The sequence below is a fragment of the Cryptomeria japonica genome, chromosome 10, assembly GCF_030272615.1.
Source record: "Cryptomeria japonica chromosome 10, Sugi_1.0, whole genome shotgun sequence".
NCBI classification, from domain to species: Eukaryota; Viridiplantae; Streptophyta; class Pinopsida; order Cupressales; family Cupressaceae; genus Cryptomeria; species Cryptomeria japonica.
The window spans coordinates 288,885,716-288,901,728 of record NC_081414.1 but is presented as its reverse complement, the minus strand read 5'-3'; the positions used below and the strand labels follow the sequence as shown (position 1 = coordinate 288,901,728).

General features: G+C 35.5%; 1 protein-coding gene across 1 annotated transcript; it reads right to left on the bottom strand.

Annotated features, from left to right (window-relative positions):
- Window positions 1-8,841: 8,841 nt before the first annotated feature.
- Window positions 8,842-10,672, bottom strand: LOC131034303 (cytochrome P450 78A4). The gene is made up of 2 exons (XM_057965774.1): window positions 9,636-10,672; window positions 8,842-9,550 (listed from the first exon to the last, which is right to left on the bottom strand). The coding sequence occupies exons 1-2, from the start codon at window positions 10,653-10,655 to the stop codon at window positions 8,939-8,941; spliced, it is 1,632 nt and encodes a 543-aa protein (XP_057821757.1). The 5' UTR covers window positions 10,656-10,672; the 3' UTR covers window positions 8,842-8,938.
- Window positions 10,673-16,013: the final 5,341 nt, after the last annotated feature.

Genomic DNA, 16,013 nt, shown 5'->3' with positions numbered 1-16,013 from the left:
TACCAAAATGACTCACTGTCTTCTGGCAAGTACACATAAATGATGAATTAAAATGAACAAGTTCTCTTGATCATGAAACTATTATTAAACTAGTGGGTGAAGTGAATAGTATCATGGCAAACATATCTCACTTTATTCATTGTCTATAAATATTGTCGCACTAAAGATATGATAATCAAAGCTCATGACAAACTAAAATTCACACTTATGATTCTTCACATATGTGTGTACATCATTAACATATATTTTACAACAATCCATACACCAATTCACACATCCACACTTCCATTTATACTAGGTTATTTATTAGAACCCTAAACTAGGTGGGCCACAGATAGAATATAATTGAATTACATAAAGTCAAGCACTGCAAGAAACTATCTACAATCCGATCCACTCCAATAGTTAAAGGGGACCAAAATACGTCTTTCTAAGTCAATTCCAATGGACTGAACACACTAGCACATCCTCTAAAGTCAGCATCCTACATAATGTGTAGAAAAATAATGAAGCATGTTAACCAGTCGACCCAAAACATCACCCAAGGAAAATTACTTAATGCAAGTCTATACACGCCATATCAAGACCCTTATAAAATTATAACTCAACCTCCAATGCATATTCAAACCAAACTATTATGATCCAAATAAGATAAATCAACTAAGTTGACCAAAGACCAACACAACTAATAGTGTTGAACACAAAACAACATAACTTCATTTATCAATCATACCAACACAAGAAATGTGATTTGGAACACTACACAAATCATATGAACATGTCCTCCAATCCACAAAACTTGAACCAACATAGCGAAGAAATCCAAAGCATTCTCTAGACTAGTTCTAACAACAACCTCACTGTTAGCAAACTACCAAAGCTAACTCCATCATCTGAGCAACCGAGGACCTAAACACATGATAGTGCAACATCCACAGAACATAGAAATTATATCCAAAACTCCAATCCATCATTATCAAGAACCCGAGGAATGAAAATAATTCTTCCATAAGGACATTAAATACTCTTTCCTCCATATTGTAATTTCCACTATAGAAGCTTGTTGAGAACATCTCATACTCAATTAACATCACTACCAAACAATATAAGAACATTTGAACACCCATTCCAAAACCATATACTACATATACACAAATGAATGACTCCAACTTCCTCTTCATTACTACTGCCTCAACACACAATCACAAACAACATAAACTGTCATCAATGAGAATACTAGACAAATTTGACATCAATTAGAACAGACCTCAATTTTCCAATAACTATTTGTTTTAATGTCATGCTTCAAATTCAAGTTCAATCCAACAAAGTGGCTTCGGTTGTTGCCAACCTCAAATATTGCTATATCATTTAGGTATGCATCGTGCACTATGGCCACAGCCCCACTAAATAATCTCCTTTTGGGTGGTGGCATGACTAGAGATTTCAACTCAATGTTTTGTGGTCCTCTTGATCTTAGGGGCCTCACTTCCACTCTAGCGACATGAGCATTTTGTCTCAACATTTCTCTACCTCATCCCTACTTGGAAGCTATGTTGCATTTGGGTGGCTTTTGGGGGGAGGGACAGGGTCAGAGATCGGTGGTGGCAATGGTTTGCAGTTGATTGGTGGTGGTAATAGTTGGCTAGGGTCTTCAATGTGGCTCCCTCGGTTAGCTTTGGCTATTCCTCTAATGTGAAATGGAGATAGAGATAGAGAAAAGGAAAAAATAAGACAAATGAGGGTGGTTTATTCGTGACATCACCCCAAATTGTGTTGTTGTATTGGGTAAACCCGATGATTGGTATCCCCCTTTGCCTCCCACTAGTGTTTCTCTTACCACTTAGTGGCTATTATTGTTATCTTTGTTTGTTTACTTTTTGGGCACTACCCGTGTGACTCTGAGGAGTGATTTCATGTCCTCCTACTCTTTTGGTGAATATTTGTATAATTTATAATTAATAGAATCAAACACTCCTATTCATAAAAAAAATGGTCCATTATGAGTTAATAAATTGACATAAGCAATATGCTCACAATACTATACAAGATACACAACATTTGTATTTTTCCTATTTGAATACAAGTTTCAATGAAGATACTTAAATATGGTATTTTGATTTTGGTTGATCTTCATATATGACCTATGAAAAGCATAATGTTAATATTATGTTAGAGAATAATAAGTTATATGAAAGTAAAAGATAAAAAAATATTTATAAGTATATTCTCACACTTTGTGAATAAGATCTTAATCTAATAATATATCTATTATTAGTCGATCAAATCTTTGAATAAAATTATCTAATTATTTTTATAGCAATCAGTGTATAATAAAACTTATAAGTCACAAACACATATAATGTTTGCATGAGTGTGAATGAAGTGATCACATATTTTGCCTTTGGTTTTCTTCATGAATTTAGATCTTAAGCACTATAGAATAGTAGCCATCTATAAAATCAAATGCATGAGAATCTAAGTTAATGGGAAGATGCATATGGTTGAAGGATTTCAATTTATCAATAATAAATATGAATTTTCTAAAGAATGTCAGTTTGGTAAACAACATAGAGCCATTTTAATAACTAGTAGTTGCATGTTATTTGCGTGCAATGGGGGAAGTCGATAGATGACATAGTGGGCGTCCTGCATAGTGCTTTAACGCAAACCGAGAAAAACATTGTGTTCAGAAAGATTGTACTCGTTCTACCTCACGTCATCAACAGCTAACACAAAAAAAACGTCATGCACCGTTCGTCGCGAAAAACAACTGATCATCAGAAATCGTCCATGGCCGGATTGTCTTGCACTTCTGCGGGGAAAATCCACCACTAAAAGCCTATCGGCTTAATTAGTTTGTCTAGAAGAGCTAGAACGTTAGCGTTGATTTCTTTTTTCTATATTATATTGTTTAGTTGTCAGTTATGCCGGTTATGTAGTTAGCAGTGCTTATGCTTTTAAGGAACTGCATTTTCTTCTTTCTTCAAAAAATGTACGATGTTCAATGAATAAGAAGGCATTTTACCCTCAGCTAGTTTAATGATGAGCAGTGGTGTATGACATATTGGACATGGAGGACAAAGAGAATAGAAGGCCTCTGACCCATCCGACTCACTATGAGCTATTTCGAATCTATTATTAGGTGAAACTAATTAGGCTATTTGGTGAAATTAAACGCAAAGCCTTTTGGGTATGTATGGTAGCCAATCTTAAGCGTCACACACAGTAATATATTAAGTTTACAAAATGTCAAAATTTAACATTTTGAAGCCCTAAAAGTCAAAAGCTAAATGTGTGGGCTAAGCAAGAACATTGCGTTGTATCTGTCGCCATCAATTTACAAGCCAGCAAAGCCTCTCATGGCTTTTCTTTGTTTCTAGTTTTACTTTCTGCAGCAATCCAGGATAGCGGACTGTTATGGCCATAAATATTAAAAACTGTGTTTGTAATCATTAGAGTGATGGTGTCTCAACACAATTAAATGAGAGTACCTTAATTTTAGAAAACGGCTTGCGCAAGTGCTTCTTGATGCCAATGCACGGGTTGTAAGACATTTAGCTGAATTGTATTCTTTAATCATAGCCAAATACTTTGTTCAAGAATATTATTTTGGCAATTCGTAGTATTGTGAGCATTGTGCCAATAACCACTAACCAGGTGAGTATTATTTGTGGTGATTATTCAAATAGAGCTATTTGCAAAGATGAAATTTATTGTGTCTGCAGCATGTCCTGTAATTTTGGAGTTAGCATTCTCATGAGATCAGCTAGGTCCACGCATTTCCCAAGGTTTCACTCATCCAAGAGCGTGGGAAATGATCTATAATGGCATTACACAATGGGGAATGGGGCTATGAAAAGCCTCGATATGGCTTCTACTTTGGAATAAAGGAAACGAAAGTTTTCCCTCTAGTTAACAACGATTCCTGCTGTTTCCAAACATGCGAGCAGGCTGACTTATATGCTGTGAACATCAATGTTTCCATAGACTATTCTCTAGTTCAATTCTTGTTGCCAAAATTATGTGAAGCGATAATACAAAAGAATGAACAAGTACTGAAGATGGTAGAAACTATTTTTGATTTGAAGCATCAATTGTTTGCTAGATGTTTTTTAAGATTACAAATGAAGCCTCAAGAATTAATATTATGAGTTTTCACAACTGAAAGTTGGTGGCATGAGGTTGGAGGATTTCCATCATCTCAAGATAATTCATATGTTGTGAACATCAATGTTTTCATAGAAAGCTATCCTCTAGTTCATTTCTTCTTGCAAAAATTATGTGAAATGGCAATAGAAAATGATGAACAAGTACTGAAGATCATAGAAACTATTCCTGATTTGAAGCATCATTTGTTTGTTAGATTTTTTTTAAGATTACAAATGAAGCCTCGGAAATTGATACTTTAAGTCTTCACAACTGAAGGTTGATGGCAAGAGTTTGGAGGATTTCCATCATCTCAAGTTAGCTTCTTGCTTTAAAATGGTGTTTTGCATGAGAATTTTTTTTGCTTTCCTTTTTTAGCTTTCTTTCTTTATGCTGATAGATTTGAAAGATATATATATTGTGAAGCATGTTTTTTTATGAAAGGTGGGGGATTTTGTGTTACCTGAATATGGATTGTTGTCTAGTGAGCTCATGAGATCGTGATTCAGAATTATATCCTTTCAAGGATCATCAAGCCAATTTGATGGAGCCTTATGAGTGCAACTCACTATGAATTGTTGTCCAATAATTTGAGAATCTATGATTCAGGAGTTCAATAAAAAAGAGATCTTAGAGATTCACCTTAAGGATATACCCTTCTAAGGATCATGAGGTAGCTTGATGGAGTTCCACTTGATTAAAGAGGTTAGTAACAGTTATGCTTTTAATTAAGTATATTTTTTTTCTTTAAAAACTATATGCTATTCAATGAATAATAAGGCATTTTATTCTTAGATCACCTAATGATGAGTAGTGTTGTATGAGTTATTTACCTTTATAAAAAACCAATTAAAAATATTTATATTGATTTATCCAATCATATGGGAACTACCTCTCTAAATATATCCATGTACTTTCTCACATTTATTCATGATTTTTCCTATTGAACTTAGATATACATTTTTGGTGATAAATAAAAAACTCATAAGTTAATTGAGTTAAGTTTTTTAGTTAAAACATAAATTGTTCTATCCCTAAAGGCCAACAAACTAGATAATGGAGGTTGCTTTATGCCAAATGTATTTATGAATTAATACATAAAACATGGGATTTACAGAGACTTTATCATTTCCTAAACTCCATAAAAAAAAGGATTTTCTAAGAGGGTGAGTAAGAATACTATAAGAGAATGATGAAAAAAAACCTAAACAAAAAATTTAGGGTGGAGGAAGTTAGTGAGAGCATAAAAGAGATAAAATAGTACTGAGTTTGATTCATAGAATCTGGCTTTAAATAGGCAATACAAGAAATTCTAAATCTGTTACTGTGATGTGGTGAAAATTAGGTTTTCCACCATTAAGTATGATAAAAACACTAATTTTACTTAATACACCATCAAATTAAGGAGGAGAGGAATTTAATAGATCTAACCTCTCTAAGGTTAAGATTTTGATCAAATTCCAAGCCTCCTTGATGAATGCTCTTTCCTCCTTTGAGTTGAATTGATTTGAATTTGTTGAAGGTGTTGAAACTAGGGTAAATGTGTGGATATTGAAGAGATCGGGCATGAACAATGAGATAAAATTATCACATGAAGCCACAAACCTAGATCTGGTCAAAGGAATATGATTCAAATCCACTCCCTAAAATTTGGCCTAAATTGTTAGGACCGTGGTGGTGGTCGCCATGGTCCTCCTAACTTTTTATCATCCAAAAGGGAACATGTTTGTCTTTGTGAATCCTCTCATTCCTTTGAAATACAGCTCTATACCTATTCCTACACACAGTGAAAAGGTGGAAAATGGTTTGGAATAGAGGTTTGCAAAATTAACCTTGAATGAATAAATGCAAATACAGAAATAAATGCTAGAAAGATATTCCTCAGATCTACAATTGTTGATGATGATTCTTTGCTTCTTGAATATAATCACATACGTTGTATGAAATCACATGAACATGACAAAGCCCTAATCACTCACACATTCTTGTATATGAATGATGTAATTTCACTCCACAATGATTGAATTCAAAGAATATGCAGCCTTGAAGATCTCTAAAAATGCTTGATGATGAATGTTTCACGGATTCAAGGAATTGATTTCTTATTGTCTTAGAATTGATAGATGAAATTAGGTTGATCAAATGTCTTTATATAGGGTTATTTAGGTCATTTACTGATTAGGTCGAGCTTCAATGGTCATGCGGATCCACGAAGATGAATTCCCACCGAAGAGATAGGACCCCTACCCTATTTCAAAATTGGGCCCCACTAAGAGGGACCATGGTGTTGTGTGCCATGGTCCTTCTTAGAAAGGGACCAAAATGAAGCCCGGGGGAGAAGGGTATGCCACCAGGGAATCCATCAGTGATTGTTCATGGCATCAAAACTGGAGATTGGGCACAAAATGGACCTAGATAGGTGATGAGGATAAGACACACTAAAGTAGAGGCACAAAAATGAGGTGTTAATTAGCCCGATGATAATTTACAATGCTATAGTTACATAGCCATAGTTTCATAAGTACACTGTAGAAACTGACAATCTATAGTTTATTTAATTGAACTAAACCTAAACTTACAAAATAATGTAAAATACCAATAGTCACTAGTATAGTCTAATTGTTGAATAGGAGACACACAAAAGAACTTCATGGAATGTCTCCTAAACAAGCTTCATTTGTATTATAATATATTTACCATCAAAATGTGCTTGCTGACACTACTTATGCACATAAAACTAGAGAAAAAAACCCCAAATGCATTTTTATTGGTAATGATTTTAAAAGAAGCCTTACAAATTATATGATTATGTGAATAAGAAGTTGTTCATAAGTAAAGATGTACTATTGGATGAAAGATAATAATAAATGCACTTTAAAAAATGAGAATAACATTATGTGATTGAAAGAAATTGAGCGTTCCTATGAAATATGTTGGAGAAGAAGAATATTGTACACATATGTGTAATAAATCAAAAGTCATTGATATTGAAAAATGAGAATCATCAAATTTGGAGACGAGGAGATATCATAAACACCAAAGGAAAACTAAAAGAAATCATCCTCCATCTGTCATGTTGGATGCCAATTTGAATATGGTTTTCACATTGTCCCTTACCAATGCTAACTATGTGCATATGAATAAATTTATGAAGAATGATGATCCTATAATATTTGCTAAAGCTACTAGAAAAAGAAAGTGGGTTGTAGTTATCTAGAGAGTAATGGATTCCATTGAATAAAGTAACACTCGGGAGTTGGTCAAAACACCCCCTCACAAGAAATTTGTAGGTACAAATTGGATATATAAAACTAAGTATAAATTTGATCAGAGTACGGATTACATAATGCTAGAATGATTGCGAAAGGGTACTCTCACCATGAATGTATTGATTAGAAGGAAAAAATTACTCTTGTACCAAGAAAGTATATTTTTTAGATTAGTATTGTTTTTAGCCACTCAAAATGGATGGACTACTTATCAAATAGATGGTAAGTGTGCATTTTCCAATATAAAGAGATTTAAATTTCTCAACCATTTTTTTTTAAGTATCTTTTAAGAAATTATTTTGTTTGTGGGTTGCAAACAACCTTGTATGCTCTGAAATAGGAACCTAGAAAATTGTATTCCTACATTGACTCCTACCTTTAATACAAAGATTGAATATAGACATTATGATCTTAATCATTAGGTTGAACATCCTAGCTAAGATATTGCAATTCTTATGCTTTATATGGACAATCTAATCTACACTAGCAATAATTTCTCTTTGTTTGTATATTATAGAGATGTCATGATTTTAAAATTTGAAATGACTAAGTTAGGGTTGACATTTTATTTTTATGGTCTTGAAATTTGAAAACATAGATATGATACATTTTTATCTTAACAAAAGTAATCTTAGGATCTTCTTCAAGGTTGAATATATGAAGGATTCTAATCCTATGGCCAAACCTTTGGAAGATGGTCATATATTTTGCACTTTTTATGATTCTACATTTATGAATCCCACCCTCTATTAAATAAATAGTTGCTCTAGTCACTATCACACCATATATCACATTTATAATAAGCTTGGTATCTAGGTTCATATCAAAACCTAAGGAGAAATATTGGAGTGTTGTTAAGAGGATTCTAAAGTATTTTTTAGGGACATAGCATTATGGTCTTCATTTTCAACATTTAAAGAAGAGTAAGTTGGTTGGACATTTTATTTTTTATTGGATAGGTTCTATAGATGATTATTAGTTTAGTTAAATAGTTATACTTCTAGTCTTGGATCCAAAATCATTTCTTAGAGATTCAAGAAACAACTTATTATATATCTTTCCACCCTAGGGGTCAAATACAAAGCTCTTGCATTAATGATTTTCAAATCATCATTGAAGGGTTTGATAGCGTTTTAATACTTTGTAAGGGACGGGGTGCTTTTCATCTCTTAACTTAATATTTGTTAATGCTTACACATGCATATTTACTAGTCAGCAATCACATTCAAGTTGGTTTAGAGGCGGTAGAAGAAACTTAGCAATCACATTCAAGTTGGTTTACGCGTATTACACCACACTAATCTCAAACGCTTTTGTCAATAACAATGAATATGTCCACTCATAAAGAAACGCCTAGGCAATCTACGTCCAACTATTCTGCAATAGACCGTTGTTAGGAAAACTTATATACACCAGACGATCATTATTAAGAAAATTACATTTAGACTATTCTATAACAGTTTAGCAATAAAAAAGCAATATGTTGAAAGAGTGACCTTAAAACCTATGATTGGGAGATCTCAATAAGGTTTAATGACTGTGGGAATCGCAGTAAGGGGTGTGGCCATTTGGGAGGACAACTTGAGAACCTCGGTGAGATCTACCGGGTGTTGAGGAGAAGGAATCCACTTGCAACGGTGGAGTAGTTTTGCCACCCAGAGATGAACAGTGGTAAGGCCCAGAGCCTTTCCTGGACAGACTCGCCGACCTGCACCGAAGGGTGCAAGCCTCAAGTCATTACCCCGAACATCTATTTTCTGTTCAAGAAATCTCTCCGGCCGGAATTCATGAGGCGACTCCCAGATCTCAGGGTCATGAGTGATGGACCACATGTTAACCATCGCCGTCGTCCCCGCCGGAACATGCATCCCACCTGCTATGTCAACGTCCTCCGTGCACAAACGCGCCCACGAAAGCAGAGGTCCCGGTGGATGCATTCTTAAACTCTCTTTTACAACAGCTTGCAGGTATGGAAGCCTTGCTATATCCTCATCCCGCACACTTCTACCCCACCCTAGCACTGCCTCCAACTCTGCCTGAGCTCTCCTTTGTATTTCTTCATTCAATACCAACTCCGCCATGGTCCACTCGGTAACTAGAGCCACTGTGTCTGTGCCGCGGAATATCATCTCCTGTATTTGACAAATATTTATAAGTTCTATCAGAGCATTAAGATATCTAATATGAAAGCAAACAATAAGATGGAGTATTTCTTACCCAGAGAACCGCGATGATGTCGTCGTCGTTGAGCTTATCTTGTCCTTGAAGCGAAAGCAGCACATCCACGAAATCTGAATCGGCTGTGTCCCTTGGCAGAGCAGACTGTCGGTGTTGGTTAATGATGCCTTGAACAAAAGCCCTAACGCGAGGTACGAGTCGAGCGCAGCGGGCGTGGACTCGCAGAGGGTCAAGCGGTCGCAACCAAGGAAGATGATCGGCCCAATTAAATGCCCCGAGTAGTTCAAATCCCTCCTCCACCATTTCCCTCACCTCTCTACCTTCTTCCTCTCCATCTAGCCTTAGACCAAACACGCTTCCCATTATGTTTTTGAGAGCCGCCGCTTGGAGATGTGGACGGAGGCTGACGGCGCCTTTGCACGCGCACTCATTCCGTATATCAGATAGCATTTTCATACTGTCCGCCTGACGGCCGCCTTCGTGAGCTGCAATTCTCCGTGGGCTAAAAAGATGAGCAGCTGAAATCCTACGGAGCATCCTCCAGTAGTCGCCATTGGGTGCAAAGCCTATCGCCCTCTCAAACATTAGCTGCTGGGCAGATTGTTTGAGAGGCCTATCTGCGAAGTGAGGAGAGCTCAAGAGCTCCCTGGCCACTTCTGGATCGGATGTTATGACTGCGGGGGTTGAGCCCAAGCTGAAGGCCATCAGCTTTTTTGCCTCGTGAGTAGCGGCCAAGTGAGCGAGCTTACGGTGGGCATGACCACCACTCATTTCCATTAGACTTCCGATTATGGGCCATCCCCGAGGCCCTGGAATCTTCTTCTTATTATTATTTTTTCCGGTCCATGCACATCCACCAGTACTCCGCCAGGAGAGGATTGCTGCACAAACCAGAGCAGCAACCAGAATCGGCAAGTACTGCTTCCATGCACAAATATCACTTTTATCGGCTTGAATGCTATCTAAGAAACAGAAGTTAGGCCCATTATAACTCAGGGGAACTAGTACATACACCCACCATCCTGCTGCTCCGCCACAACTTGCCGCACGGTTCTCCATTTAGATACCTCACAAGGCTAAACTAAGGAAAACCGAGCAATAATCTATACTTAGATGTTCGTCTTGTCCAGTTTATATAGAGGTGTGAATGGGTTGAACAGTTCCTACAAAGTAAGTATGGTGGCGACCGGGAAGGAGAGGAGAAATTTAAGCGAAAGTGCGGGAGAGAAAAGTAGGTGACAAAATGTAGATTCGAAGCCCCCACACGGAATCGACGGGGGAAGACCCGAAAAACCCAACAATCCTGGAATCTCAAAGACGCGACTTTGTTAAATAATGTTTCTAGTGACGTAGACCAACGTTTTTCGCTTAGTTAAACCTGTCTAGGTTTCTTTTCCATAACTGGCTTCCGCCACTGCAACTTCTACGCATCTTCTGTACATTTGTTTGCAGCTGACTATAGCTAATAAAATAAATTTGACCTGCATTATGACGTATCTGATTTGCTAGAGGAGAGACGACTTCCTGCTCTGCGATTTCATTTGCTCGGATTTTATTTAAGTATGCAAAGTTGACGGGTCTCAATAGTAATTTTAAATTCAGTAGTCGCATAATGGCGTAGAAGACTAATGGAAAGAAGTCGTCCGACGTATGTTCAATCATGTACATTTAAATATAAATAAGCCTAACCATAACTTTAAAATATTATTTGTATAAATTGTCTCAAAACATAGTTTATATTTGGCACAACATGGATAGAAATTAAAAAAATTGCTACTGAATGTCGATTTTGCTTAGTATATTAAAATCTAGTTGAAATTTAGATTTGTGCTTTAGTTCAATTTTAAAGGGTTTAGAAAATAGATTTTAATTTTTATACATTTTTAATTCTTATGGATTGGTATCATGGGATGACATATTTGATATTAATTTTGAACAAAATTTATGCTTTTGAATATTCTTTTATACTTTTAGGAGGAATATATAATTAATGAACATGGTGTGTTTGAGTGTGACTATTCTAGTAGGCCCATTCTCTTTGAAATGAATTGAGAACTTTATACTTCACTCCATATCACCTTGTCATGGTGGAACAACTTAAATCACACACACTAAGCTTACACTTATAGGCTTAAAAGTGTTAAACATTCAAAGTTGACTAACATTTTCTAGGCTTAATATGTTGCTCAATGTGTGTGGTCACACTAACAATACACTTCTAGACTTAAAAGTGTTAAACACTCAGAGTTGACTAACATTCTTTAGGCTTAATATGATGCTTAGTGTGTGTGGTTTAAGTCTGGCCTACCATGGTAGACACATGTTTCAGATGGAAAATTTTGGTGCACTAAATAGATTTTTTAAGAGGGTTTTGTTCACAAAACATATAGGGTTGCCATGTATATTGGATAGAGAAAGAGACATGGTACTCCCTTTTTAACCTCTTCCCATAGTTTGTGAAGAGGTTAATATTCTGGTTTTATTTTTTATTTTTGAGATCGTTCAAAAAAAATTTGTGGGGTTGAACATTTTTTAGTTAGAAAAGCTAGTAGAAGTTTTGGTGGAGAAAGCATGGTGCTAGCCACAAGTTTTTTATTAAGGGAAAATTGAGTTTTAAGGGGAAATTTAAATCCCATAAAATAGGCTATTAAAGGGACCTGAAACTCTCACTTTTTGCAAGAAACTAGAACCCACTAGCTAAATGTTGCAACAAGAAAAAAAAAATGGAAACTAGTAGACAACCACAACAACCAAAAGCATTAAAGAATTGGCTATAAGATGAAGGTCGAAGACATCAAACCAAATTACTTAGACAATCAAGAGCAAAGGGTTTTTCTAGGCTCCCCTAACCTTTACAATGGGTTTTAACATGGCTCCCATAACCTTCACTTCAAGTAACATAAAGATAATACACAATATGCTAACTGAAAAAAACTAAACCTCCCAAATAATCAAGAGCATGATGTTAGACATTAGGTTGACATCAGTGACAACACATATTGCCAACGATCTCCCCCTTTGTTATTTATGGCAACACTTACCAATGCAATTTTATCTCCTTCCATATATGCATTCTCTCTCCCTTTCACTAGTATCTCTTTACTATAATAGAACAATCCAACATCTCTCCCCTTTTGAAAAAAGTAATCAACATTCAATAGTATCTCTCCTCCTATATCTCTCCCTTGTTGACATCAAGTACAAAGGGTGTGTGTCTTCACTTGATTTTGCATTCATTTTCTTTTGAACTATCTCTCTCTTTTTTATTTACATTATTTCTCATTCCATATTTCTACATTCTTAGCTTTCAATAATAACTAAACTACCACCCGCTTCCCCTAAGAGAAATAACTGCATCAATCTAGGAGACAAAGGATATTGGATAGAAATGTGTTTAGTTCTTGAATGCATCACTAGACTCTTTGAAATTTTTATAACACTTGTATTATTTTATATAATAGGAAGGGCTCATCATACATCACCATTATATCTTTTAATGTTTGTTTCATCAATCACCTAAGTGGAGCATGATGTTGTAACAATATAAGTTCATCCTCTACTATTAATAAAGATACTAAATCTTGTTTCTTACTGAACCAAGAAACCAATCTATCTTCTAAGAAAAATGCACTTCCACTAGCACTTCTATCATCCACATAGCCAGCCCAATCGATATCAATATAATCCTTCAAAGAGAAATCATTGTCCTTCCTATACCACAAACCATAGTTTGGTGTTCCTTTTAAGTATATAAATATTTTGACAGCCTTACCATGAGATTTCTTAGGATTATATTGATATATAGAAACTAAACATATTTCATACATTATATCAAGTCTAGAAGTGATCAAACATACCAGTCCTCCAATCATTGACCTATAGAGAGTCAGATACACTCCCAAAGACTCATCATCCTTACTCAAATGGAAACCAATAACCATGGGGGTACTCACTAGTTTATAATTTTCCATACTAAACTTCTTAAACATTTCCTCAATATACTTAGCTTGAGAAATAAAGATACCATCATCTAGCTGAGCAACTTGGAGTCTAAGAAAGAAAGACAACTCACCATTCATTGACATCTCAAATTCCTTTTGGATTTCTAATGAAAATTTATGACATACACCATTATCTCCACCAAATATAATTACCTTTCCTTTTGCAAGATATATCAATAATTATAGAAAAAGATAGTAATGTGTATTGCCTCTTTCATTGCAACTATTCTCATTCTATTATTGATTGTAAAGATTTTAAAGCATTTGTCCAATATTTATGTAATAGAACTCATACCCATATCACACATGACCTCATTCTTTTTCTCAATCCAAATTTAAAAGTAGTGCAATCCCACATCCTTCTCCTATTATGTTACTCCTCACAATGTGAAACTAGTAGCTGGCCTTTTGGGGGCTTATTGTCATTCACGGTGGTACAATTTCATGTGCAACCATACTTGGTTAGTAACACATTAGTCTTTCTTTTCTCCATGCTTGGAGGCAAGAATAGTGTTTCAATACTCTCTTTTCAAGGATTTCCTTTTCCTTAGTTGAATTGCATCTTTCATAACTTGATGTCATTTCTTGCATAGAATTATCCTCCATGCGAGTACATGCATGTCCCTTGGTTAGGGCCTATTAATTTTTGAAATGATAAATCTTCTATGAACAATCTTTCCTTGGTGAAAGTGTGAAATACTTCAATAAGAATCCACTTTTTCTAGAAATAGGGAAGATGTGTATTCTTAGTTTCCTTTTCCTTTCAAATATGTCATGAGGAATAAATATTTAGGCAAATATTTCTTCTTACTCTCATTATGAATCCCTCAAAAGGATCCCATTACACTTGTTTCAAGATGTTTCTTTGACAAATATTAATTCCTTTCTTCAAAAGAGTTATGCCTCTTTAGCTTGGAGTGATGTACATTGTTTCTTAAAGGATATCTCCTTGGTTATTAAGGTGTATATCCTTATCTTTTCTTTCTACCTTAAGACATCAACATTGGGCTATGTCAACATGTTAAGGGAGGGGATGGGGGGACATATATGTAGCCTTCTCATTTCTTATTTACAATTCAATATCATGGGATATTCTCATGAACATCGCTCTTTGTTTGGTTATCCTTGCTGTAGGATTTCCTCATGAACAATGAGTTTTGTGTGGATTATCCTTTTTCAATCAGTAGATTCTTGTTCATTTTTTGTGGATTTCCTTACATGAAATTATTTGTTTGGTTATCCTTGTTGCAGTGTTGTTTTCCTTGTGATAAGAAAGGTTCACTTAGAAAAATATTTCCTTTCAATTTGCACTGATCAATTGCCTTGCAATAAGAAAAATTTTCTTGGCAACCCTTTTGAAGGATGAGTAAAAATAGCATAACATAGTTTGAAAGACTATTTCGACACTTCCTTTCTCTTTTCAAACATAATTACATAACATAATATATCTTATTGTCCCATGAGAATCCATGCTCCCATGGATCACCTAGCATAATACAACTTGCTAACCAGTTAAATCCATGACCTCTCTCTCTCTCTCTCTCTCTCTCTCTCTCTCTCTCTCTCTCTCTCATAAATCACCTATCATAACACAACTTGCTATCATGTGGAATCCATGTTACCTTTCTCCTTTCCCCATGAACCCATAACATAACACACCTTTCTAGGCATTAGTTCATGGTTCATCACTTGATGTATGCTCTTGCTCTTTCCATGTGACAATTTATTCTCCTGTAATAATATTCTAAGAATTATATTAGCAATTGATAAATTTTGATTATCGAGGTCTCTTCAATGAGTTAACTTGGCTTCTTTTTTTTAATACTAAACCCTTTTGTGTGTCTTTTGCCCTGATTTTTTCCATTTTTTTGTTTTTGTCTTGTTCCATGTGTCCTTGTATGTGATTGTCTAAGTTAAGATCCTAAGCTTGGGCACTTGTTCCCTCGAATTTAGTGATGTCTTATCTCCTTGCATTCTTTATCTCAATTTCTCATGTCTATATCTCTCTTTCTTGTCCTTTATCATGAGTAAGAGTGTATACTCATACTCCCACTAAATTGGGGGCTAAAAGTAGCATCATAAATCATAACCTTGTACAATTTATGCTTATTTGTGTGCCCTTGTCTTGGTGTATTTTCACTTAGCTCTTATTCAAGCTTGTTTCTGCCTTCTATACTACAAAACGTATGTCATATGTTTGCATGGTGATCTAAATCCATGTCTCGAACTAAGTGCACCTCATCCTTAGATTGTTCACCTTATTTTTAGGGGACAAGGGAATTTGGGGCACTCTTTTCCTAGAGAAGGGCACCAATGGTGTCCTTTTCCCTAAAAACTAGGCCTAAATTTCAAACATACCAGTGCCTACTTCTTGTCAGTAGGTTCCTGATCATGATGCCTCAATATGACCATTGGA